We start from the raw sequence: 26489 nt of genomic DNA, 5'->3' as shown, positions 1-26489 counted from the left end.
AAACTAACCGCATTCTCAAGCGAGCGTCACGGGAGCGCGAGCCCCGCCTGCAGGGGGATTAGCACGCGCTAAACCTCAGCTCCGCGCGCTCCGTCAGGTAACGCCGACCACGACTAACCTAAGAGCACAAACGATGAGACATAAAGCCGCTGCTTTGGTCTAATTTGGTTTTCGCGATACCAGCCGACAGGTCGGCGTCTGGACTCTTAAGCTTCTACGCTGTGAACTGTCAAGTGGTTTTTGGTTTGGTACATTTCAGAGTAAATCCGCGCGGCGGGTCGCGTCTTTTGGAGAGGACGATGTTCTTCGTATTTGAGAGTGACGGGAGCGCGCGAGTCGGTGTCGCTCGCGGGGAATGACGCTTCAGACTTTGACCAAGTGTTATCAAGTTAATTACCTGATGGACTAAATGAAGAATGCCGCACGTTTGGGAGTTCATTCTGATTCTCAACATTAATGTCGTCTTTGTAGAAGGTAAACTGTGTTTAAATATGAAAACTCTCTCTCAGGACGCTTAAGATGTTTAACTGCTGACAGCTCTCTCTAATATAGCGGCATTTTCATTATGATGGCATAATGCAGAAACGTCCAGAGCTAAACAGCTATTAAATTGAATGTGTCATTTGAAAGTGATAGACTAATTCATCTTGTGCTCATAAAACAACGCTGGATATTTACTGTCTGAAGCCATTGTTTATTGACTGACTAGTTTTATCTGGTTAATGCAGACTTTTGCTGTTAACATGGTCTCCCAGCCTAACCAGGGTCTGGCCAATCTGAAAAGTACTCAAAACCAGTCAGTTTGACCAGGCTGTGAGACTAGATAGGACCATCCAGCTAGTTAAGACTGGGTTTAGCTCATGTTTTCCCCCCTGCAGCAGAGTGGTCATCTCAAAAATGAAAAGATTTTAAATGTAACAGCAGGGATTTGGAGAGAAAAAAAAAAGATTCCCAAAAATTTCATTTCCTGCATAGCTGTGGTTTTCTTGTATTCCTTTAAAAAAACACCAGTTTTTAGAAAAGAATAACCATGGATTAGAAGAATGATGTCTTAAACCAGATTAAGATAGTTTGCAGGTCTTTAGTGTTGTTTGAGATGGCTTTCCAGCCTGGCCAAGCTGGTCTTCAGGTGGTCCACAGGATCTACTAGCCTTTTCAGTTAAAAAGAGTCCAAACCAGCCAACAGGTCTGAAACCGGGAGGCCAGCACACCATCTTAGGTTGGTTTCAACTAGTTCTCAATTCTTTTCATCTTTGGTGTTTCTCTTCTCAGATAATCGTTCTCCGATGAGTGCAGACATCTTAAAGTGATATTAAACATCACAAGAAAATGCATTTCATTGCTAAAAAAAATATAAAAGAAAAAAAAAGGCAAAGAAAACCATACTAAATGAGAGTATTAAAACATCAGTGTAAAGAGGTTGTCATTGAGTCATAAGCCTCAGAGTAAAGCTCATCTAGAGTCTGTGAGGTTCTTCTGTTCTTTTGCACTATTGAAGTACCCGGTTTGTTTTGGCAGTCCAGAGTTTGACATCATCCTTTCTCCAGGGGATGGGCATCTATAAAACACAAACACAAGTGAGATCTTCAAAGAGCTGGATATGTGCATGAAGGGTTTCTACAGAAAAGCTCGTAATATGTTTGAAAGGAAGTTGACGTGTGATCTGAGTTCAGGCTAGTACAAAGGGGACGACGGCTGTGAGGAGGAGAGGAAAAGAAAAAAGATGCTACCTGATAAAAGCGTGATGTTTATTTTCCTCATTCCAGCCAATAATATCAAAGTGATTCATGCATGTCAAAAACGTGCGGCGTAAAATAATATACAAGCCCTTTTATGTTCAGCTCAGTATCGCACAGGGAGCCACACGCAACAGACTCCACTCAAGTGTCAGCATTTTGCGAATCTCCCGGCATATGAATCTCAGCACCTGCACTTACAGCAAATCCGCGGCTCTCGATGCTTCTAGATACTGCAGACTGTAGCCTCAGAAATAGCGGCTTCCTACGAGTCACATAAGTGAAAGTGCACAAGCCTCTCATATCTCAGATACAGATGTCGATAAATTGAGGTGGAAGCAAATTGGGCTCCAATCCTCCGCCCCGTTCGTGACGGGCACATCAAAGCGACCTGGCTTGAGAGTAGACCCGTGGTGTGGTGTATTAAAGAGCAGCCCTGAGTGCTTGACTTGGCAGTGGATATGATGCAAACCGCAGCCTGAAGCCAGAGGGAGAGAGGTGAGGGGAATAGTGATGTGAGATAACAGAGTGAATTCAGAATGCTGGAGTCTGCTGCCTCTGTGACCTACTTTCCTGCCGTCAAGGCCCAGAGAAGAGCATCCAGGATGCATCTGTCGTCATCACACAAATGTGCTTTTTTTTGCTTGCAATTAAGCAGTGCTAGGCAAATATTGACTTTATAAATTTCCATGCTGTTTTATTTTTTTTTTTTTTTTTTTTTTAAATACAAATTAAATAAGCCTTGAATCAAAAAAACTCATCACATCATCCTACAAGCAGACAAATCAAAAACCTCACTCCACAGCAGAAACTTCTCTCCACAGGGAGCTGGGGCCTATTACAGGTGTGACTGTATTTTCAAAGAGCAGTGGGTGAGTGATGTGTGAATCTCTTCTTTTCCCGCAGCACAGCCGGTGTCATCAAAGCTGCACGATGGTTGGTGGGCATACAAAGATGTTGTCCAGGGGAGCTTTATACCAGGTAAGCCTTTCAAAAAAGAAAAGAAAACCGTGTGAGAGTATGCAGAATGTGTCTTGTAAAGAGTCATGCTGCTAAGACGCGCAAGATATGCACGGTTGATGCTTTATTCGGAGAAGCTTTGTGTGTTGACATAATAGCACATGAAGCTATAGGGTGCCAATGAATACTTTATTCTGTTTGATTCACACGTTTAATGTATGTATGCGGTGTGAAGGAGAAGATTTAACACAAATCAGGGTGAAAAGTTATTTAACGATTGCACATGCTGCATCATAAGTTAGAGTTTAAGTGGGGAGTTTATAGTGCTAGCATTTCAACACTAGATTAGTTAACCTGATACGTTTAAGGTTGTTAAATGATGCAAGCAGGATAGAGGTTATTTTAAAGGTGAACTTTAAGGCTGAAATTTTCTGTGGCAATAGCATCACCAAACAAAACTGTGTGCAGAAATAATGATTTTTTAATCAAGTTTCCCAGACAGACTGTTAGTACTTTTTTCAGCTAGTGACAATAAAAACATTTATAATGTTACAAAAAGTCTATTGCAAATAAATGTTGTTCTTTTGAATTTTATTATTCATCAAAAAAATCACAGTCTCTACAGTATATAATCAGCAGCACAACTGTTTTTTTCACATTGATAATATTACGAAATCTTGAGCAGCAAATCAGCAAATTATATTATATTATTAATGAACATTCAACACACAATAAAGAATTAAATAAAGCCAAAAAAAAAAAAGTCTTTCCAAAGCATCACTGGAATTCTTTTTTATTTTAAAATATATTAAAATAGAAAGCAGTTATTTTAAATATTTTTTTTACAATATTACTGTTTTTACTGAATATTTGATTAAATAAATACACCTTTTGTGAGCATAGGAGACTTAGTTAAAAAACAATTACAAATCTTTCTTACCCCAAACTTTTAAATGAATAAATATGTCATGACTGATATTTTTATAGTAGGATTTTCTGGTGTCAAATATGTAGAATTATAGCTTTAAAAACTGTGATCATAATCAAATTAGCCAAAATATTTAATAACTGAACATGCAAGAGCAGAACACTGTGAATGGTGGATGAATGGATTCTCCCCATATTTTGTTGTGTGGGTGCAGATCCCGTGTGGGCCTGGTTATAGCTTAATCTATTTTTACAGCTTGTGGTCTCAGCTGATTAATGCTTACTATTGCAGTAGAGGTCTGAGACACTTTATGATTTTTATTTCGAGGTATTTCATTATGTAGTCAGTTCAGAGTAATGTATGTAGCCAGCAAAAGGAGCCCTGTGAACACTTGACAAGGACTGTAATGGTAATTTCCTTTTAGTATGCTTAAGAGCTTTTAATAAAAGAAGATATCTATAGGGGACAGAACCATACAATTCCTACTTATTTATGTGGAAGGGTCTTTATAATTCCAAAAAAGTAAAGCTTGATCTACTTACTGTACAAGGACATGTAGGGCAGGCTCATCAATCTGAGTTGTAGGGGATATCAAGTAAGCCCTATAGCAAACTCATAAATATATATATATTGCACATAAATTTACCTCTTTATTAAGTGTTTATACAAGGGAGAAAAACTCTCTGGATTATATTGCGTAAATGTCCTTGAGACTTAAAAAACGGACTGTGAAAGAAAGAAGATGAGAAAGCATTCAAATAGCGAGTGTCATCCCTTTTTCCCAGAGTGTGTCTGGGTTCATTTCAAGACCGTCCTCACACGAAAAACAACACACTTTTGCTTGTCCAAATGGTTTGAGAATACTAAAGGTCTATGTTTTAGTAGTAATCCTTTCAAACTAATGTGTTTCCCAGAAGTGCTTGTGATGTGTTCACTTGTCAAAAAGAATATATCAGTTATGGTTAAATCTGATCTTACTGTAAAATGAGGCATAATACAGATGAAGTGTGGAATTTCTGCCCTGCACCAAATGAACAAGAAATTGGATGTTTGTTTTCTAAGTGTTTTATGATGACCCCCTCCCCTGTCTGCCATTGGTCAGGTAAACCAGATGGCCCGCCCTCAAAACTAACGTCATTGGTTTAGTCGCTGTTGTGTGTTGCTCATGTTCTTGTGGGTTGGATGCTTAAAACAATCAATGTTTTGAATGCACCACAGAGACACGGTGTCTTTACACTTTTCAATTTGGAGAATCAGCTTGACAAATTGGCTTCCTTATAGCTGTCCTCTGCATATTAAAACTGCAATAGGAGAAAGTATTTAACATTTTAAAAAAAAATTAACGCACATCAGCTTTAACTGTAAAGTGCTTTTATGATTGATTCATCATACTTACAACCAGGAATAAAAACTGTAACTCTCAGTCACCCGTTGGATGATCATGCCAGTCACACAAAATTGGCTTTGTCATATCTCATAAGGTCTAAGAGACAAATTAAGTTTAGGAGAAAGAAGAGACCCGTTTTCGTTTTATAATCTTGTCTATCAGTTGAATGTGATGCTCCAAAAAGTCTCATGATTGTGACATGCATTGGCTATTTTCAGAATCATGGACTTCATTCACTCCAGTGAGAAATGAACTTTTCTTTAATTGTGTGCATATTCATGAATGTATATTTCAGTCCTGTTTTTTGGCATGCGCTCAATTATATGTGTACATAGCTGTGGCAGGAAGTTTTTACATTGTTAATTGCGAGAGAACATCTCTTCTTATTCTCCCTGAGGTTTTTCGCTGAAGCTGCTACAAGCCGTGTTCTGCTTTTTGAAATTCATGTTGATAACTCATCTCACTTGCACTAAAAACAAACACGTTATATTTTTGCAAAAACAAAAATCGAGACCAGTGTTTGGGGTCAGCAAGTTTGGGTCGGCATAAAAAGATAAATGGTGAGCCTAAAGTGTGGAGATTTTTTCTTGCTTTTAACATTTAAAATATAGCCATAATTAAGTGCTGGTCTGACGTTTCAGGTGATTGCCTTTGATGTGCTACTATTAGGGAAACTGAAGAAGCAATTCAGAACACTTGAGCTTCGGGGGGATGAACAAACAAAACAATTCCTAGTTCCTCCGTCTCTCTTCATCTGGAAACCTGCACTGTTGAATAAATTCTCACGATGCAGAAATGTGCGAAGCAAAGAGAATGTGTAAAATGTAAATATTTGTAGCATTAAAATGAATGCGCTGCCTCCAAATGTAAGACTTTATGCAACTTTCAGTATGTTGTAAGATTACCTGATGGACTAAACAAAGAATGCCGCACGTTTGGGAGTTCATTCTGATTCTCACCATTAATGTCGTCTTTGGTAGAAAGGTAAAACTGCTTGTTTAAATGAGTGAAAACTCTCTCTCAGGACGCTTAAGATGTTTAACTGCTGACAGCTCTGTGGTTAATATATAGCGGCATTTTCATTATGCTGGCATAAGTGCAGAAAACGTCTCCAGAGCTAAACAGCTATTAAATGTGAATGTGTCATTTGAAAGTGATAGACTAATTCATCGTGTGCTCATAAAACAACGCTGGATATTTACTGTCTGAAGCCATTGTTTATTGACTGACTAGTTTTTCTTACTAGGATAATGCAGACTCTTTTGCTGTTAACATGTCTCCCAGCCTAACCAGGGTCTGGCCAATCTGAAAATACTCAAAACCAGTCGTTTGACCAGGCTGTGAGACTAGATAGGAATAAGACCATCAGACTAGTTAAGACTGGGTTTTAGCTCATGGTTTTCCCCCCTGCAGCAGAGTGGTCATCTGAAAAAATGAAAAGATTTTTAAATGTAACAGCAGGGATTTGGAAGAGAGAAAAAAAAAAGATTCCCAAAAATTTCATTTCCTGCATAGCTGTGGTTTTCTTGTATTCCCTTTAAAAAACACCAGTTTTTAGAAAAAGAATAACCATGGATTAGAAGAATTGATGTCTTAAACCAGTATTAAGATAGTTTGCAGGTCTTTAGTGTTGTTTGAGATGGCTTTCCAGCCTGGCCAAGCTGGTCTTCAGGTGGTCCCAGGAATCTACCAGCATTTTCAGTTAAAAAGAGTCCCAAACCAGCCAACAGGTCTGAAACCGGGAGGCCATCACACCCATCTTAGGTTGGTTTCAACTAGTTTCTCAATTTCTTTTCATCTTTGGTGTTTCTCTTCTCAGATAAACTCGTTCTCCTGATGAGTGCCAGACATCTTAAAGTGATATTAAACATCACAAGAAAATGCATTTCATTGCTAAAAAAAAATAAAAAGAAAAAAAAGGCAAAGAAAACCATACTAAATGAGAGTATTAAAACATCAGTGTAAAGAGGTTGTCAGTGAGTCATAAGCCTCAGAGTAAACTCATCTAGAGTCTGTGAGGTTCTTCTGTTCTTTTGCACTATGAAGTACCCGGTTTGTTTTGGCAGTCCAGAGTTTGGACATCATCCTTTTCTCCAGGGGATGAGCATCTATAAAACACAAACACAAGTGAGATCTTCAAAGAGCTGGATATGTGCATGAAGGGTTTCTACAGAAAAGCTCGTAATATGTTTGAAAGGAAGTTGACGTGTGATCTGAGTTCAGGCTAGTACAAAGGGGACGACGGCTGTGAGGAGGAGAGGAAAAGAAAAAAGATGCTACCTGATAAAAAGCGTGATGTTTATTTTCCTCATTTCCAGCCAATAATATCAAAAGTGATTCATGCATGTCAAAAACGTGCGGCGTAAAATAATATACAAGCCCTTTTATGTTCAGCTCAGTATCGCACAGGGAGCCACACGCAACAGACTCCACTCAAGTGTCAGCATTTTTGCGAATCTCCCGGCATATGAATCTCAGCACCTGCACTTACAGCAAATCCGCGGCTCTCGATGCTTCTAGATACTGCAGACTGTAGCCTCAGAAATAGCGGCTTCCTACGAGTCACATAAGTGAAAAGTGCACAAGCCTCTCATATCTCAGATACAGATGTCGATAAATTGAGGTGGAAGCAAATTGGGCTCCAATCCTCCGCCCCGTTCGTGACGGGCACATCAAAGCGACCTGGCTTGAGAGTAGACCCGTGGTGTGGTGTATTAAAGAGCAGCCCTGAGTGCTTGACTTGGCAGTGGATATGATGCAAACCGCAGCCTGAAGCCAGAGGGAGAGAGGTGGAGGGGAATAGTGATGTTAGATAACAGAGTGAATTCAGAATGCTGGAGTCTGCTGCCTCTGTGACCTACTTTCCTGCCGTCAAGGCCCAGAGAAGAGCATCCAGGATGCATCTGTCTCATCACACAAAATGTGCTTTTTTTTTGCTTGCAATTAAGCAGTGCTAGGCAAATATTGACTTTATAAATTTCCATGCTGTTTTATTTTTTTTTTTTTTTTGCAAATGCATGAAGTTTTGCCTCAAAAAGACTTTTTACATGTGCCTTGAAGCAGACAACTTCATCCTCTCATTTGACAGCAGAAACTTCTCTCCACAGGGAGCTGGGGTCTATTACAGGTGTGACTGTATTTTCAAAGAGCAGTGGGTGAGTGATGTGTGAATCTCTTCTTTTCCCGCAGCACAGAAGCCAGTGTCATCAAAGCTGCACGATGGTTGGTGGGCATACAAAGATGTTGTCCAGGGGAGCTTTATACCAGGTAAGCCTTTCAAAAAAGAAAAGAAAACCGTGTGAGAGTATGCAGAATGTGTCTTGTAAAGAGTCATGCTGCTAAGACGCGCAAGATATGCGCCGGTTGATGCTTTATTCGGAGAAGCTTTGTGTGTTGACATATAGCACATGAAGCTATAGGGTGCCAATGAATACTTTATTCTGTTTGATTCACACGTTTAATGTATGTATGCGGTGTGAAGGAGAAGATTTAACACAAATCAGGGGTGAAAAGTTATTTAACGATTGCACATGCTGCATCATAAGTTAGAGTTTAAGTGGGGAGTTTTATAGTGCTAGCATTTCAACACTAGATAGTTAACCTGATACGTTTAAGGTTGTAAATGATGCAAGCAGGATAGAGGTTATTTTAAAGGTGAACTTTAAGGCTGAAATTTTCTGTGGCAATAGCATCACCAAACAAAACTGTGTGCAGAAATAATGATTTTTAATCAAGTTTCCCAGACAGACTGTTAGTACTTTTTTCAGCTAGTGACAATAAAAACATTTATAATGTTACAAAAAGTCTATTGCAAATAAATGTTGTTCTTTTGAATTTTATTATTCATCAAAAAAATCACAGTCTCTACAGTATATTAAGCAGCACAACTGTTTTCAACATTGATAATATTACGAAATGTTTCTTGAGCAGCAAATCAGCAAATTATATTATTTCTGAAGGTTCATGTGACACTGAAGACTGGATTAAAGGCTGCTAAAAAAAAGTCTGCTTTGCATCACTGGAATTCTTTTTTATTTTAAAATATATTAAAATAGAAAGCAGTTATTTTAAATATTTTTTTTACAATATTACTGTTTTTACTGAATATTTGATTAAATAAATACACCTTTTGTGAGCATAGGAGACTTAGTTAAAAAACAATTACAAATCTTTCTTACCCCAAACTTTTGAATGATCCTATATGTCATGACTGATATTTTTATAGTAGGATTTTCTGGTGTCAAATATGTAGAATTATAGCTTTAAAAAACTGTGATCATAATCAAATTAGCCAAAATATTTAATAACTGAACATGCAAGAGCAGAACACTGTGAATGGTGGATGAATGGATTCTCCCCATATTTTGTTGTGTGGGTGCAGATCCCGTGTGGGCCTGGTTATAGTTTAATCTATTTTTACAGCTTGTGGTCTCAGCTGATTAATGCTTACTATTGCAGTAGAGGTCTGAGACACTTTATGAGTTTTATTCGAGGTATTTCATTATGTAGTCAGTCAAGAGTAATGTATGTAGCCAGCAAAGGAGCCCTTTGAACACTTGACAAGGACTGTAATGGTAATTTCCTTTTAGTATGCTTAAGAGCTTTTAATAAAGAAGATATCTATAGGGGACAGAACCATACAATTCCTACTTATTTATGTGGAAGGGTCTTTATAATTCCAAAAAAGTAAAGCTTGATCTACTTACTGTACAAGGACATGTAGTGCATCATCAATCTGAGTTGTAGGGGATATCAAGTAAGCCCTATAGCAACTCATAAATATATATATATTGCACATAAATTTACCTCTTTATTAAGTGTTATACAAGGGAGAAAAACTCTCTGGATTTATATTGCGTAAATGTCCTTGAGACTTAAAAAGGACTGTGAAAGAAAGAAGATGAGAAAGCATTCAAATAGCGAGTGTCATCCCTTTCCCAGAGCGTGTCTGGGTTCATTTCAAGACAGTCCTCACACGAAAAACACACTTTTGCTTGCCCAAATGGTTTGAGAATACTAAAGGCTATGTTTTAGTAGTAATCCTTTAAACTTATGTGTTTCCCAGAAGTGCTTGTGATGTGTTCACTTGTCAAAGAATATATCAGTTATGGTTAAATCTGATCTTACTGTAAAATGAGGCATAATACAGATGAAGTGTGGAATTTCTGCAGCACCAAATGAAACAAGAAATTGGATGTTTGTTTTCTAAGTGTTTTATGACCCCCTCCCCTGTCTGCCATTGGTCAGGTAAACAGATGGCCCGCCCTCAAACTAACGTCATTGGTTTAGTCGCTGTTGTCATTATGTTCTTGTGGTTGGATGCTTAAACAAATCAATGTTTTGAATGCACCACAGAGACACAGTGTTTACACTTTTCAATTTGGAGAATCAGCTTGACAAATTGGCTTCCTTATAGCTGTCTCTGCATATTAAACTGCAATAGGAGAAAGTATTTAACATTTAAAAAAAAATTACGCACATCAGCTTTAACTGTAAAGTACTTTTATGATTAATTAATCATACTTACAACAGGAATAAAATGTAAATCTCAGTCACTTTGATCATGCCAGTCACACAAATTAGCTTTCATATCTCAAAAGGTCTAAGAGACGAATTTAAGTTTAGGAGAAAGAGACCCGTTTTCGTTTTATAATCTTGTCTTATCAGTTGAATGTGATGCTCCAAAAAGTCTCATGATTGACATGCATTGGCTATTTTCAGTCATGGACTTCAATTCACTCCAGTGAGAAATGAACTTTTCTTTAATGTGTGCATATTCATGAATGTATATTTCAGTCCTGTTTTTGGCATGCGCTCATTATATGTGTACATAGCTGTGGCAGGAAGTTTCTACATTGTTAATTGCGAGAGAACATCTCTTCTGTTCTCCTGAGGGTTTCACTGAAGCTGCTACAAGACATGTTCTGCTTTTGAAATTCATGTTGATAACTCGTCTCACTTGCACTAAAAACAACACGTTATATTTCGCAAACAAAATCAGAGACAGTGTTTGGGGTCAGCAAGTTTGGGTCTGCATAATAAAGATAAATGGTGAGCCTAAAGTGTGGAGATTTTTTCTTGCTTTTAACATTTAAAAATAAGCCATAATTAAGTGCTGGTCTGACGTTTCAGGTGATTGCATTTATGTGCTACTATTAGCGAAACTGAAGAAGCAATTCAGCACTTGAGCTTCGGGGGATGAACAAACAAAACAATTCCTAGTTCCTCTCTCTTCATCTGGAAAACTGCACTGTTGAATAAATTCTCAGATGCAGAAATGTGCGAAGCAAAGAGAATGTGTAAAATGTAAATATTTGTAGCATTAAAATGAATGCGCTGCCTCCAAATGTAAGACTTTATGCAACTTTCAGTATGTTGTAAGAGCAGCGTTCAGCCTCGCATTGTACTGTACACTGTTCGGTTGATGTATTTGTCCCCTGTCATACCTAAAAAGCACTTTGAGAGAGTTCTCATTAATGTATTGAACCCAAAGCCAAATCTGGCACAGATCCCTGAGGATGAGGGTGCCATCTGTCTACCACTCATCAATTGCTACAGAAAAATCACTATATTACTCTGGATAGGACAGACTGGAGGCAGCAGAGCTCAAAATGCTCTGCGGACCTTAACAATGGATTCAGAATGAGTTTAGCTAAAAATACAAACAGACTCAGCGGGACCTCAAACATAAACTCAGGCTGTTGTTGTTTTTTTTATTTTTGGATGCATGGCTTATTTAGTTTTCTTTTTTTTTCTGTCTTGTTTGCATACTGATGGTACGGTGAATGGCTTTTATTTCTTTCCTATGAATTCTCCAAATGTCCTGACTAGGAGTATGTACGTTTGGTGAACGGGTGCAAAAATCCAATAAAAGGGCATTTTGCTTTACAACAGCAACACATAAATGTGTACAGCTATCCACTAAAATTACCATAGTGACATATTTTGAATAGGTTATTGCTCTCACTTAATTGTAGGGGACTCCAAAGTTGAAGATATTCACAAAACTACATTCAGTTGAAAAAGCATAATATATTGGTACTAGCTATATTGTTATTGACCAGTATGAGATATTTTTAAATGATCAGTATCAGTTCATATTGGATATATAAAAAACAATATTGGCTTGAATTTAAATGTTTGTGGCTAATTTCTTTATTTGATTTATTTTTTGTTTATATTACATTTAATGCCATCTAACACAGTAAAGTTTATTTTTAAAAACACTAATAAATTAATAACACTATTAAATGTATTCCTTTCCATTCCAAGTGAATGCACATTTTTCAGAATGTACATTGCAATGTTGCGATGTTGTTAACTTTTTTTGTGTGTGTTGTAATTTTAATATTGGTCAATCTTTTCATGTTTTAATAATTATAATCTTTATTCATCAGCTTATAAAATTATTTGTACAAAAAATATGCTTCCATATTTTGCCTTTACCTCCCGTAATGCACAGTGTATAGAAGTTAGAAGAAAAATGAAATCAAAATGAAATCTTGAGGAAGTGTCCAACAACAGGACAAAGCAATAATTGATTCAGTTCACCTGCTAATTTATTTCTGGACTCATTACTAAAATGTTATATAGTAATTTACTATATTGTATCCAATTAAAATTAGTTGTTATATTATTAGTTATTGTTATTTTACAGGTACTAGAAATATGACAGAAAGAGTTTACCACAGATTGCTATGGGAGAACAGTATACTGGAAGCACACTGAGATTTTAGCAGAAATACATAGGCAGCTGGCGTCCATTATCAGCTTATCAAATCACCCAGGATTCTAATATCGGTGCATCAGAGAGGGTGGAAATCATTTGAATTTAAAAAAAAAAGTTTTTGCCGCAAAAAACAAAAAAAAAACCCTGAAATATGAGTATGTTCATATTTACGGTTTTTGTATTTCTCCTATCCAAGATTATATAACTATTGTCTGACAACTTTGTGACTTCAGGATTTTGATATCTTACATTTTGAATTATAGGCTGAGCTGAGCCTAAATAAGCACAAATGTCTTACTCGTTCCTCCCTCAGTTTTATAAGATGTTGCATATTCTGTCTCTCCTTGACATTTAAGAAAGCACAGAGAGAGACATTTGAGAAGTGAAAAAAAATTTAATAAAAAAAACTGACTTGACGTAATGAGCTCAGTAGCTGTTAGGATGCCAGACAAAAGCAGGATTACACCTTAGTTAGATCACGGGGTTTGGAAACAATCATTTATTTAGGTCACTGTACAAAGAGATGCTGAAAATAAATACAAATACAGCGTAGATAGCTTTCATGCATTCGAAGGAGAAGAGCTTGTGTTATTCCACAGCTTTCTCGTATAGCATAATCTTTGTAACTAATGTGTTTTTACTCTTTCTAATTTAATACGGCAACACATCACGTAGCCCAGTCAGGTTTCACTCCCACAGAGCTGGACATGATGAGAGGAAAATCAGGCCAGGGGATCACTTGTTCATGCTGGATAAATCTGCTTATAATCTCAGCCTATGGGGACAAAAGGTGATACTGTCTTTACATTGAAGCATCCAAGCTCTTGGTGATCTAATGAGGATGACGAGGCCAGTGTGGAGGTCAGGGTTACCGTACCATCTGCTCTTGTGCTCCTGTCACTCACTTCACCTCATGCTGTTCACCCAAAAATCTGTCATCATTTACTCGCCTACATGTTGCTTCAAACCTGTATGACTGATTCTTCTGTGGAATGTATTTTGGAAAATGTCTTTTGTTTGCTTGTTTTTGTCCAAACAATTGAATTCAATGGTCTCCAAATTTGTCTGTCTTCCAACATTCTACGAAACATTTAGTGTCTCACAGAATAAAGAAAGTTACACAGGTTTGGAATGACACAAGGGTGAGTAATTGATGACAAAAATCTAATTTTTAGCTGAACTTTCCCTTTAAACCACAGGCGTTGGGCTCCTCCCTTAATCTGTCATGTTGATTTGAAATATGATAAATGAGTTTTGAGGTTCAATGCACTAATAAAAGTCATTCTAATCGGCAATAAAGTTGTTTACTGTTCTAGGACTGTGAAACATCTCCGAGAATAAATTAATCATATAAGGTCAAGTATGTCCTTTGGCTGTGTGGATAATGTGACTAATTCCATCTGTTTCTCTTTTTTTTTTTTTTTGTGAGTTTGTTTTTGCGAAGCAAATCGCATTAACATGCAGTTCTTTCATTTGGATGCACGATAATGACCTCGTTTTCAAAAGAGAACCGGCGCTGCGCCTGGTAATTAAGTGTTAAAATTGATTGCTATTCAAAAGGTTGTCTCAAAGGATATCAACCACTTGATCCAAACTTAAAAATAACATCACACCATGGATGGGGCTTACGGAGGAAATTTGGGATGAGCAATTTGAGATAATCCCAAACATATCCCCCTCCAATCAGATCATGACCCGTTACAAAACGGCAAACGCAACAGTCTCCAGCTGAAAATTAAAGTTAATGCTCTGAACTCCACTTTTTGTGTTTCTATTTTGCTAGTGCCGTCTTTCTGGGGACTAGTTAACACTGCCTGGAACCTGTGTGCGATTGGGAAGAGACAGTCGCCGGTCAACATCGAAACCAGTCGAATGATTTTTGACCCCTTCCTCAATCCGCTACGGCTCAATGCAGGGCAACATAAGGTAAGTACTGGAAAGGCTAAAGCTCTTTCTTAAAATATCACAGGATATGATTGACTGTTGCATCATAATCCTTTCTATAATATCTGTTTTAGGTCATAAAATTGCTATTTTTCACATTATTCGAACTGGTAGAAGATGGACAGTCACACATTATTCACTTTAGACCAATGTCCCATGATTCACTAGGATTTTGACAAGATCCGGTCACACAGCATAACCTCAGCTTAACGGTCCATTTGTCAAATCTAATCACATTCTGTATTTACTTCTGTGGCCGTTGTTTACACAGCTCGTTGTTTGGTTTGTTGCTGAGTCTTAATTCATTGGGTGACTTTCTTATACACCTCTGTTGGCCAATGAAGCGGCTCCTCAATTATTTTTGCCAAGCACAACGGTGAAGCTTTCCAAATGAAGCCTTTGAAGGTGGCTAATGCTCCACGACTGTTAGTTTGTTACAACGGTGCTGTAATGAGATCGCTAATTCTCTCCGGCGTGCACAATTGCTTCCCATTTGCTTTCAATAAGGTGCACCTGCAGTCAGTCAGCAGATTAGTGTGACTAAACTCATTTACCAAACACAAATCCAGTGTTTGATTATCGATGGTTGGTGTACATCAGATATCGCTCTCACCTCTGAAGGGATTCGGGCGGTTGTTGTCATACATATCTTGAGCGCTAAGGGGGATTTATTCCACAGAGCAGGAGGGAAAGGAAGGAGTTAATTCCTCATTTAACATCCTGTTTTATGATTAATGCTGCTGTGCATCTGCTGGGGGAGATTAGGCAGGCTCACCATCTGTGCTGACAGGGACTGTCAGTGAAGAATTCTCCAATGAAGCTCCAAGAGGTTGTGGTTATGGAGATATACCATAGTTCATCTTCGCTCAGTAATACATTGGTACCATAGACCTAGTCAGGAGCCTGAAATAAAAATGTACTGCTGTTTTGCTCTGGAGGTTTTTCTGTTCTTATTTTCGGGAGACCCAATTACATTTATGTATGCATTGCTCCTTTGAGCTTGTTATGACTGTGCTCTCTTATGTAGGGAGTTGCATGTTATTCCTAGAGAATTCCATTGGAGACCTAAATGTTCTCCATGAATTCAAGTCTGTTTGATTGGTTGGAGGCATTGCTTACTGGAGGGCTGTTAAATAATGGAATTTATGCATTGACACTTAAGGCTGTAATGGAAAGGTTTATGGTCTCTTTTAGATGGACTACCTATATACGTGACCTGCAAGCGTTCATTTATTCATTCTAAAGTTACTGAATTGAAATATCGGATTTACTAATTCTTGCTCATATCTCTTGAGTTCAGGGAATGTGAGGTATAGGTTAAAATATGAAATAAAGTGACATGGTCAGTTGCAACTGTGAGTCACAGCTGTGAGATACAAGTATTAAAGAAAGATTTTGTAAACTGTAGTAAACCTAAAATAAAATATAAATGTTCAAATTAGAAATGTTTCCTTTCCAACTGAAATAAAGTAAGTTTAAGTTGAAGTGTTAAAAATTACTAAAACTAAAACTGACATAACTAGAAATAATTAAAATAACTAAAATTATTAAAATGACAAAAACACACAATAAAATTATAAATACAAAAATTTAGAAACTGATTTTATACAAATTTATACAATAAAAAATAAGTAACAAAAAAAAAAAAACAAGTAACACACAAAGCAGAAATTGTGCCTTTAAGTATTTTAAAACGTCAGTCACAAATGTAAAAAATTAAGTCACTCTCAGTGCAGAAATTGTGCCTTTAAGGGTATAACAGCTTGTCACTGGGTCAGTACCCTCAGAAGGACACCTTTCTTCTTTCTTTACCCCTAAATGGTGCATAATAATACTGTAAGAGTACATATTACTACTTTAAGGCATCAATTTTCACACTTTAGGGGGTAAAGATGTTACAAAGGGCATCCCTTTAAGGGTATTGCCCCATTGACAAGCTGTTGTACCCCTAAAGGTACAGGTTTTGCACTTTTTTTTTTTTTCTGACCGTGTATGTGAAATAAAATCACAGTCATGAGGAAGAAGGTTGACATCACCGTTTCCTTTCTCTGAGTTGGAAATAGGCTTCCATAGTTTTGGTGGACATTTGTGATTAATGCTGTGAATAATGAGTGTCACCCCTTGTACTGCAGTTCAGCTTAAGTTGCCATTTTATTCTCAATTATTTCAGGGCTACAGTTCAAAGTGATCGTAATTATCTCTTGCTAAGAATTTATCCAGATGAGACGTCAGGCTAAATGTATTGCCTCATTCTCATGTTCCTGAGGGATCAGCTGTTCTTAAACTGTCTCCAGATCACAAATGAGCCAACTATATTCAACTAATTTGAAATCTCCCATTAGAATACATTCTTGAACACTCTCACAGCTGTTTACAAAGATGTTCTGATCACTGGGGTGCCTTTACAAGACACATTTTGGTCTCAATTAGAAATCCTAAGCAGAAATGTTACCTCAAAGTAAAGACAAAGCATTCCAGGTGTTGTTTTCCATTTATAGGTTTTCGTTTTTCAGCTTCGATGCATTTGCTTCATAATTCCTACCTCAGCAGTTGCACCTGACAACCAGGTTTACCTGGAAAAACCTCAGTCCATCAGAATCAAACAGTCTGTTTATTATAGTCGAGCCTGTTTTTCCATGAATTTCCTGTGCGAGAGGCACATCGTCTAACAGCGCGTATAATGTCTTTTAGCCTATCCAGGTGAAAACTGCTTCACCTTTGTCCTCCCAAATGTACTCGCTGTAATCATGGAATCACTTAATATGGTTTTACCATGAAAGGTCAGAAACGAGAATCGCAGAAAATATCTGATCTGTAACCTAATTTGGTGTAAGATTTACTTTGAAACTTTTTTCTTTTCTTGTAAAACATACTCTAATAATCTGTTTTATTTACAGCTTGTTTAGATTGTAGGTTTGTTTTTCAGGTCAGTGGAACGATGTATAACACGGGCCGACATGTGTCCCTGCGCCCAGACAAGTCACACCTGGTGAACATCTCTGGCGGGCCGCTGAGCTACAGCTACAGGCTGGAAGAGATCCGGCTTCACTTTGGCGCTGAGGACAGTCGGGGCTCCGAGCACCTGCTCAACGGCCAGGCCTTCCCTGGAGAGGTGAGGCAACATGAAATGCATCACTTCTGTGTGATTCAATTAAACCTGTCCTCCTTCAAAGGCTTGGATGGTGCGACAAACCCTTGAAGTGCTGGCACTGAAGTTAATGAAATTCTGAAGTAAAAAAAAATTCTGAAGTAAGTCCCTTTTATCGCATCAGTTTTGCACCAGAAATAAAAAAATCTACTTCCCTGAGACCATTTTCCTTCGACAACATAAAACATGCAAAAAAGAGTTAGACAAAGACCACAATGAGATCTTATTTGAGGAGATCAGAGAGAAATATTCCAAAGCCAAGTCAACTGTTGCAACTTTCACTGGAATGATAAATTCACGATTTCCCACAAAATGTGTGCTTTTTACAGTGTCACTGAGTTTGCATTAATAAAGTCTTTTTATTCAGGATTAAAGGCCAAAGTCAGGATTATGGAAATTCCTATCTTAAGATGTGATTGTGCTTTAAGAAGGGACTAGATAAAACCATAAAGCAATAGGTAATCTACCAGATTGCACAGTCGGATATGAATTGTTCTTGTGTTGGAAATGTAAATTTTAATAGTGAGGAAAAATCCCACCCATCACACAGGTGCTTCTTAAAGCTTTTGTGGAGCCTAGTTTTTGTCTCTCTTTGATTTTTCTGAATCTATTGCACTATTAAAAATGCAATGCATGCATACAGTGACTTGAATAAATTGCTTATATGATGAGCTTGTCATTTCTTTTCAGTATTTTTTTTGGAGTGACAGTCAAAAATTTACACGTAACTCGTCATGTAATGAAGAAGAATGAAATTCTGAATTATGAAATTGTATTATTCTTATTTTATACACACATTTTTAGGTCAGTAAGATTTTTTTTTATTCTTTTATTCAACAAAGATGCATTAAATTGATCATTTAAGCAACTTGTGGGCAGTGAGGCGACATACAGCACTGTGGCACTACAGGCGTCCCGAGTTCAAATCCTGACTTGAGGACCTTTCCCTATCCTGCCCCATTATCTCTCTCCCAGTTTGCTTCCCATCAGTTATGATCTGTCCTATCGTGATGAAGGCGAAAATAACAGTGGGTATAAATATTCTGAAGTTTTTTTTTTTTTTTTTTTTTTTTTTTTTTTTAAGATTTCCTTTTCTTTGTTGTTGAGACTCTTGTCATTGACACTCATACTGAAACAGAGCAAACAATTCTTAATGTTCTTACAACAAGATCCAGTTTTCAAACTGTCAAGAACACCATTCTGTGCCAGAAATATCAAATCATTTTAATGAGTTTAGACTTTATCTAATTGTTGCGCAAAGATGTGCGGCCCTCTCGGATCCTCACCTCACCTCTGATTTCACTGAAGTCAGCAGCTTCACTTCATTTTCCTAATCCAAATGAGGTTATATGGGTAGCAGCTTTCCAACAACTTCATTTTGAAGCTGACAAGCAGGCTCATTATAACTGATGACTGAAGCATATTTTCTAATGAGTTCCAATGCAATTTTGAGCCACTGAAAATTAAGCAGCAGCTTTCCTGGCTTCCATCTCTCTGCTTTCATTGAGCTGCACTGAAAGAACGATAAAGCAGGATGGAGGAGCATAAAGGAGCCTCGTAATGGTCCCATTAACAATTCATTAACAATTTATACACAAGACACAGCAAAATATTTATACGGATTAATGTACTGACCCTCATTAAGGTGTCGCATGAGATTACAAGCTGACACAATGGAAATTAATGGTGTTCTATGCAGTCATATACATATAATATATGGGCATGTTTTATGCATAACAGCATTTGTTATTTTGTTTTTGAAAGTATAGCACTGCCAGATATACAATCACAATGTTTTGGCCCCTATTCACACTTAGCAGGTGTTTGTTATCCAGAATGTGTTTTTTACAGGAAGTCACACTTTTTTTTTTTTTTTTTTTCACAGGTGCAGCTCATCCATTATAATCAGGATTTGTATTTAAATTACAGTGATGCCGTCCGGAGTCCTAATGGAATAGCAGTTGTTTCTATCTTCATGAAGGTTAGTAGTCTCAGCTGCTTCAGATTTATACAATGGAGAGGTGATAATTCATTAATTAGCCTTAAACTGCATTAATCCTTAGCAAACATTATATAGACTTAAGAGATGAGAAGTTCATGTCCAGTCAGATATGAATGTGCACGAATTAACAGTTAATTAAAAGTGCTTGAATGTGCATTTGAATGTAAATGTGCTTGAATGTTCAAATTGTTTTTTAAGCATTATATAATATTAATGTTTTTTATTTTACATCAAACTATAAATACTAAATAAAAACTTTACATGGAATAATTTAATAGAATTGACTCTTATATTAGTTTTTAATCAGTTTTTGCTCAGTTCTAAAAATCTAGATAATTTAATAATGAGTAATGCAAAAAATAAATAAAAAAAATAAGACTGCAGTATACTGCATCAGTTGTTTCATATCATCTACATTCATTATGCATCAATGCTGCTCTTGTTTCTTGAAGGAAACAAACAATTCCTTTTTAAGCAATTCCACATAACATTTAAATTATTTATATGAATCTAAATGATTTAAAACAAAGTTTACTCAAAGACAGAAGAGAGTCATATTTTTTTATGGATGCAAAATGAATAAAATGCATTTCTGAGAAAATTCTCTTGGGCAAAAGTGTGCATTCCAGACCAGAACATTTTTTAATGACAGCCAGGATGCAATATAACCACAAAAAGATTTGTATTGTTTTATTCAAAGTCATATCTTCATTATTAATCATCAATATTGCACTTTGTCATTGTGAGTGCATTGTGTGCTTACAAGGTGCAGTGTAACAATTCTTATTTGTAGATGTGGGGAAAAAAAGACCTAAGATGTACTTACTATTCCTATCTTAACCGTTAAAAATAAAAGAAATATTTGAGTTGTACCTTTAAAGAGAGCTCTATGAAGTATGTTTAATTTCTTGCATAAATTGTTCAATATTATGTTTTCTATGAGACATTTACAGGTAATGAAGAGCTGAAAGTGCTTAATGTCTTGAACTGTTTGGCTTCGCACACATGATTGCAAACAACAGTGTAAATAAAACTGGCAAATGGTCAATCCATATGAATTATTCATGCCCCAGTGCATGCTGGGACAGGCGAGAATGGGATTGAATGAACCACTAATCCATTTTTTCAGAGCAGGCCTATTTGATCTGAAAATATATTGCAATGCTCAGAGCTGATCTGGAATTACTTGTGTTCCTGAGAGTTTTTTATTTAATATACTTTATAAGGTATATCAATTATTATATTAAAATAATATCAGATTTAAAATTTCAAAATGTCTTATGAAAATTTGGTTACACTTTGTTTTAAGGTGTCCTTGTTACAGTGTAACAAGTACTGAGTAATAACTACAATTAACTACATGTACTTACTATATGGCAAGGGTGGTTACTTGCATGTAACTAAATGCATAATTTATTCTTATTATAATAGTAAGTACATGTAACATGTAACATGTAACGTGTAATAAGGACACCTTAAAATAAAGTGTTACAGAAAATTTAGTAAATGAATTCATTTAAAATCTGCAAACGGAGTTTTGTCTTGATTTTTGTTTGTTAACCACTAAAGTGAGATAATGTTGGAGATTCCTTGGTATTTAACCTCATCACACCGCATGACATGATCAGACTCACGGATCCCAGCGGGAGTGGCCTCCCTGACTCTGTGAATCGTGACTTCTGTGTAAATTGGGGCAGAACTGCCACAGTCCAGATGAAGGTGTTGCCGTATTGCAGCCTCCCCGTTCACTTTCATCCCAGATCGCAGTGATCGTGTTGACGGGGAATCTTCAGCATTCTGCTACTAATGAAGGCACATGGATGAAAGCCATTCATCTTCAGCACATGGAAAAAAACACATCCAGATGTCCCTAGAATAAATTCTACTAGACTATTATTGATTGTACTTGTGAAATGGTGAAGCCGTAATGAAATATCTCAGCAGTAAGTTAACGGTCATGTCATTTGTGATTAATGCTTTGAACAACACCATGTTTTATGAAACTCTGCTTTTTCATCAGAAAAGCTGCAGATGCCAGGCTTTAAGTAATATTTTCTTTGCAATTTGACTCTTCAGATTTCAGAGCCTACAAATGTATTTCTAAACCGCATGCTGAACAGAGAAACCATTACGAGGATTACATATAAACGTAAGTGTCTGCAAAATACCCATGTCTTTGTAAGTGTCAGTGGCCTTGGGAGCTCTTTTTCAAACTCGTTAACTTTTAATCGTTGCTTTAGTTTTTAGTAGCATTAAATTGAATTTATATTAATATTGTTAACATTAAATTACATTTGATTGGAAACCGCTTGCATCTGTATTATTATGTCAAGTGGTTTCCACAGTCTGAGTGTGAAATATTGCTTTTCTGCAAAGGCCTTCATCAATCATAATGAAAAACGACAGGAAAAACAAACTTGGCTTTGTATTACCACCTGGTGGTCTTGGATAAGAAGTGATATTTTATTTCTCTCAGCTTTGCCTTCGGAACAACAACAACAAAAAAATAATAGTGATATAAAAATATCATAATTGTACTGTAGGAATGTTGACAGCTTTTATAGTGATGAAACTGTTGAATATTTTATTGTAAGTGTGTGTGATATTCACCTCATCCCATTGACTGTTTCATATCTGTTCAGATGATGCATACTTACTGATGGGGCTCGATATTGAGGAGCTGTATCCCGAAACCTCCCGTTTTATCACATATGAAGGGTCGATAACTATTCCACCGTGCCTTGAGACAGCAACCTGGATATTGATGAATAAGCCAATTTACATCTCACAGATAGAGGTGAAATGCTAAAAACAGATTACAAAAGCATTTTTTCCAAAAATTATTACACTTTAAAAGAACTGTTTTCTTTTTTCTTTTATATATATATATATATATATATATTGTAAAATGTAATGTACTCCTGTGATGGCAAAGCTAAATTTTCAGCAGCCATTACTTCAATCTTCAGTGTCACATGATCCTTCAGAAATCATTCTAATATGCTGAAACATTTCTTATTATTATCAATGTTGAAAACAGATGTGCTGCTTAAAGGGATACTCCACCCCAAAATGAAAATTTTGTCATTAATCACTTACCCCCATGTCGTTCCAAACCCATAAAAGCTCCATTCGTCTTCAGAACACAATTTAAGATATTTTGGATGAAAACCTGGAGGCTTGAGACTGTCCCATAGACTGCCAAATAAATAACAGTGTCAAGGTCCATAAAAGGTATGAAAGTCGTCATCAGAACTCTTCATATGCCATCAGACGTGCAATCTGGGTTATATGAAGTGACGGGAACACTTTTTGTAAGTGAAGAAAACAAAAATAATGACTTTATTCAATAATTCCTTTGTCAACGGTCTCCTCTGTGTCTCTCCATAATATATAGTGATGTCCAGTTCGCGAACAAATCGTTCGATTTAACCGGTTCTTCTTAGTGAACCGGTTGAACCAGTTCACCAAATCGAACTGAATCATTTTGAAACAGTTCGCGTCTCCAATAAGCATTAATCTACAAATGACTTAAGCTGTTAACTTTTTTTAACGTGGCTGACACTCCCTCTGAGTCCAAATAAACCAATATCCCGGAGTAATTCATTTACTCAAACAGTACACTGACTGAACTGCTGTGAAGAGAGAACTGAAGATGAACACCGAGCCGAGCCAGATAACCAACGAACACACCCACTGCTGGAGCGGTTCTCGTTCTCGAGTCAAGAACCGGTTGCATCGGTTTTCGGATCACCAGTACACTGAACCGAGAACCGTTTCTGTCGGACGCGTCCGATTTGAGAACCGATGAGTTGATGATACTGCACATGCCTGTAATTTTTCAAGAGGAGAAAATGCATATCGAAGTATTTTGTTAAACATCAGAACGTGAGATAAAATAACTGTTGTTTTTTTTTTTTTTAAGAAAAAGAATATGAATGTATCTAATTTTGTTAAATTGTAGATTATGTTAGATTATAGGCCAAAGGGGTTTTCAGGGAAATTGGACAAAATAGGAATAAGGGATGATTTGTACCGTATTTATAGTTAACAATGACACATTCACAGATTGAGTTTGTAGTAAACAGAACATGAACTCGAGTAGAGCAGCTGATGATACTGAACTGCAGCGTGCCGGTTAGAGCGGTTCTCGTTCTCGAGTCAAGAACCGGTTGCATCGGTTTTCAGATCAGCAGTACACTGAACGAGAACCGTTTCCTTCGGACACGTCTGATTTGAGAGCCGATGAGCTGATGATACTGCGCATGCGTGATTCAGCGTGAAGCAGACTGACAAACAGCGCAATTTGGTGATTGATTCTGAACTGATTCTGTGCTAATGTTATTAGCGCAGGGAATCCGAAGGCTTGAATGAAGGGCAATCTGGCGAAACGTAAATTAATTTAATAACAAAAAAATCGCAATGGATTATGTATAGTAAGTGGATCATGGTTTCTGCGTTGATGACACCTAATTTATTTACTTTATATCTTCAAGACTTAAATCCTCGTATGCACATTATTGCTGTTACTGTATTTTGGGTGCGTTGTTGCAAAACTTAATTGTAAACTTTTCATGATTATGAGGTTTTTAACCGACTAAAGTTATGATTACTGACTTTATATATTTGAATGTTTGATAGACTTTACGGCATTACGTCATCGCCAATGATGTCATTACGTCGAGCGTAAAAGAACCGGTGAACCTTTGGCTTTGATTTGAAATAAAACAGCACATCCTTGTGGTGCGGATGACACAGAGGAGGATACACAGCATACAATGATATGGAGAGACACAGAGGAGACTGTTGACAGAGGAATTATTGAATAAAGTCATTATTTTTGTTTTCTTCGCTTACAAAATGTGTTCCCGTCGCTTCATATAACCCAGATTACACGTCTGATGGCAGATGGAGTATTCTGACGACGACTTTCATACCTTTTATGGACCTTGACACTGTTATTTACTTGGCCGTCTATGGGACAGTCTCAAGCCTCCAGGTTTTCATCCAAAATATCTTAAATTGTGTTCTGAAGATGAATGAAGCTTTTAAAAGTTTCTATAATATTAAAGGGATACTCCACCCCAAAATTTTCATTTTGGGGTGGAGTATCCCTTTAATATTTTGGTAGAAACCAAGTTTTTTTTTTCATGATTCTTAGAGATATTTCAAAAGAACAGAGTATATTTGAAATATAAATATTTTGTAACATTATAAATGTTTTTACTGCCACTTGAGCAATTTAATGCATCTTTTCTGAAGAAAAGCTGAAAAAATATTGATTTATATGTTATGTTATATGATATGTTATATATTATTTCAGATGCAGTCCCTTCGTCTCCTCAGCCAAAACCAGCCGTCTCAGATCTTCCTCAGTATGGGTGACAACATGCGGCCGACGCAGCCACTGCACCAGCGCTGCATCCGCACCAACATCAACTTCAGTCAGAGACGGGACTGTCCTAACAACCGTGTGCTGAGGCCGCAATACAGAGGTCTGTGTCACACTTCCCATCAATAACATGCGCAAGCTTTGTGTCACGAATGCACTGCGGCATGCATGCTGTGCGCAATAAAGCTGAGTGCTCTAATTAGACACTTACGATTATTGCTCTTAAGTGTTTCAAGTGCTTCACAAAGAAAGTTATCTGACAGCACATTCTCTACTTCTGTTTTCAGTGAATGAATGGCTTCTGAAATAACAGCTTGATGTGGATTAGTTACTGCAACAGTCTGGTAACAGCTGAAGAACATGGCCAACAGACAGAAAAATGGGATACATACAATGAGATGAAGAAAACGGACATAACAGAGGACTCTACAATAATATATATATATATAAGTAATTACTTTTAAACTTGTTAATATGTTTATAACGATATATATCAGACATTGAAAGCAGTTGCTAGACTATTCAATCAGACAGGACTGGTTTTCAGTGACATTGGGTCTTGAGGTACTGTCTGCTCTCGTTCGTTGCATCTGAACAGCAGGTGCGATCGAGCCTTGTTGCAGCGAATAGAAAACTACCTTTGCTCTATGCACAGTGATTTAATCTTTACTTTGACATGAGGCACACAAAAGGATTTCAAGCCTATATCTTGGATTAGTCGGAGCATGTTGCCTTCTTTACGTAAGTGTTTACAGTGCTAAATGAGTTGAGTGATATCTGCCCAATAAATCTTTCTCTTTCTCGTTACTTTTTTAATTATGTTTTTGAATCATGGGTATCACGTAGACATGGGTTTCAAGTTGATGCCAGTGGATTGTCAAAATAAAATTAATGAATAATTCAGTCTGTTGAATAATATTATAAAATTGTTGATATAGTGCTCAAGCTTTCAGTTGGATTATATAATGGATTTATTATGATATGAATATTTATAGGGTGATGAATGTGTAATAGAGTGTGTTACAGAAAACAGACAAATCTGGTCATATTTGCCATCGAAAACTGCTATATTTTGTTGGATTTAACAAAATAATAAGCATTTAAATAAACAGTGCATTTTTCAAATGTCTCAGTTCTTGTATGGTTATCATTCAGTGTAATCTTTTACATCTAAATGTAACATAAATTTAAAATATGGTCTTATGCAGCTTGCTAGATTTAACTATTATTATTTATACAAAAAAAAAATCTAGCATTGATTTT

General features: G+C 36.9%; 1 protein-coding gene across 1 annotated transcript; it reads left to right on the top strand.

Annotated features, from left to right (window-relative positions):
- The first annotated feature begins 10 nt into the window (after positions 1-10).
- Positions 11-26347, top strand: LOC109053173 (carbonic anhydrase-related protein 10-like). The gene is made up of 9 exons (XM_042719976.1): positions 11-474; positions 2643-2717; positions 14524-14666; positions 17611-17796; positions 19718-19813; positions 21911-21983; positions 22477-22631; positions 25158-25329; positions 25514-26347. The coding sequence occupies exons 1-9, from the start codon at positions 417-419 to the stop codon at positions 25534-25536; spliced, it is 981 nt and encodes a 326-aa protein (XP_042575910.1). The 5' UTR covers positions 11-416; the 3' UTR covers positions 25537-26347.
- The last annotated feature ends 142 nt before the right edge of the window (positions 26348-26489 follow it).

This window comes from Cyprinus carpio, chromosome B3 (assembly GCF_018340385.1).
Source record: "Cyprinus carpio isolate SPL01 chromosome B3, ASM1834038v1, whole genome shotgun sequence".
Taxonomy (NCBI): Eukaryota; Metazoa; Chordata; class Actinopteri; order Cypriniformes; family Cyprinidae; genus Cyprinus; species Cyprinus carpio.
Note: the sequence above shows the minus strand (reverse complement) of the source record. Positions and strands in the feature narration are given on the sequence as shown.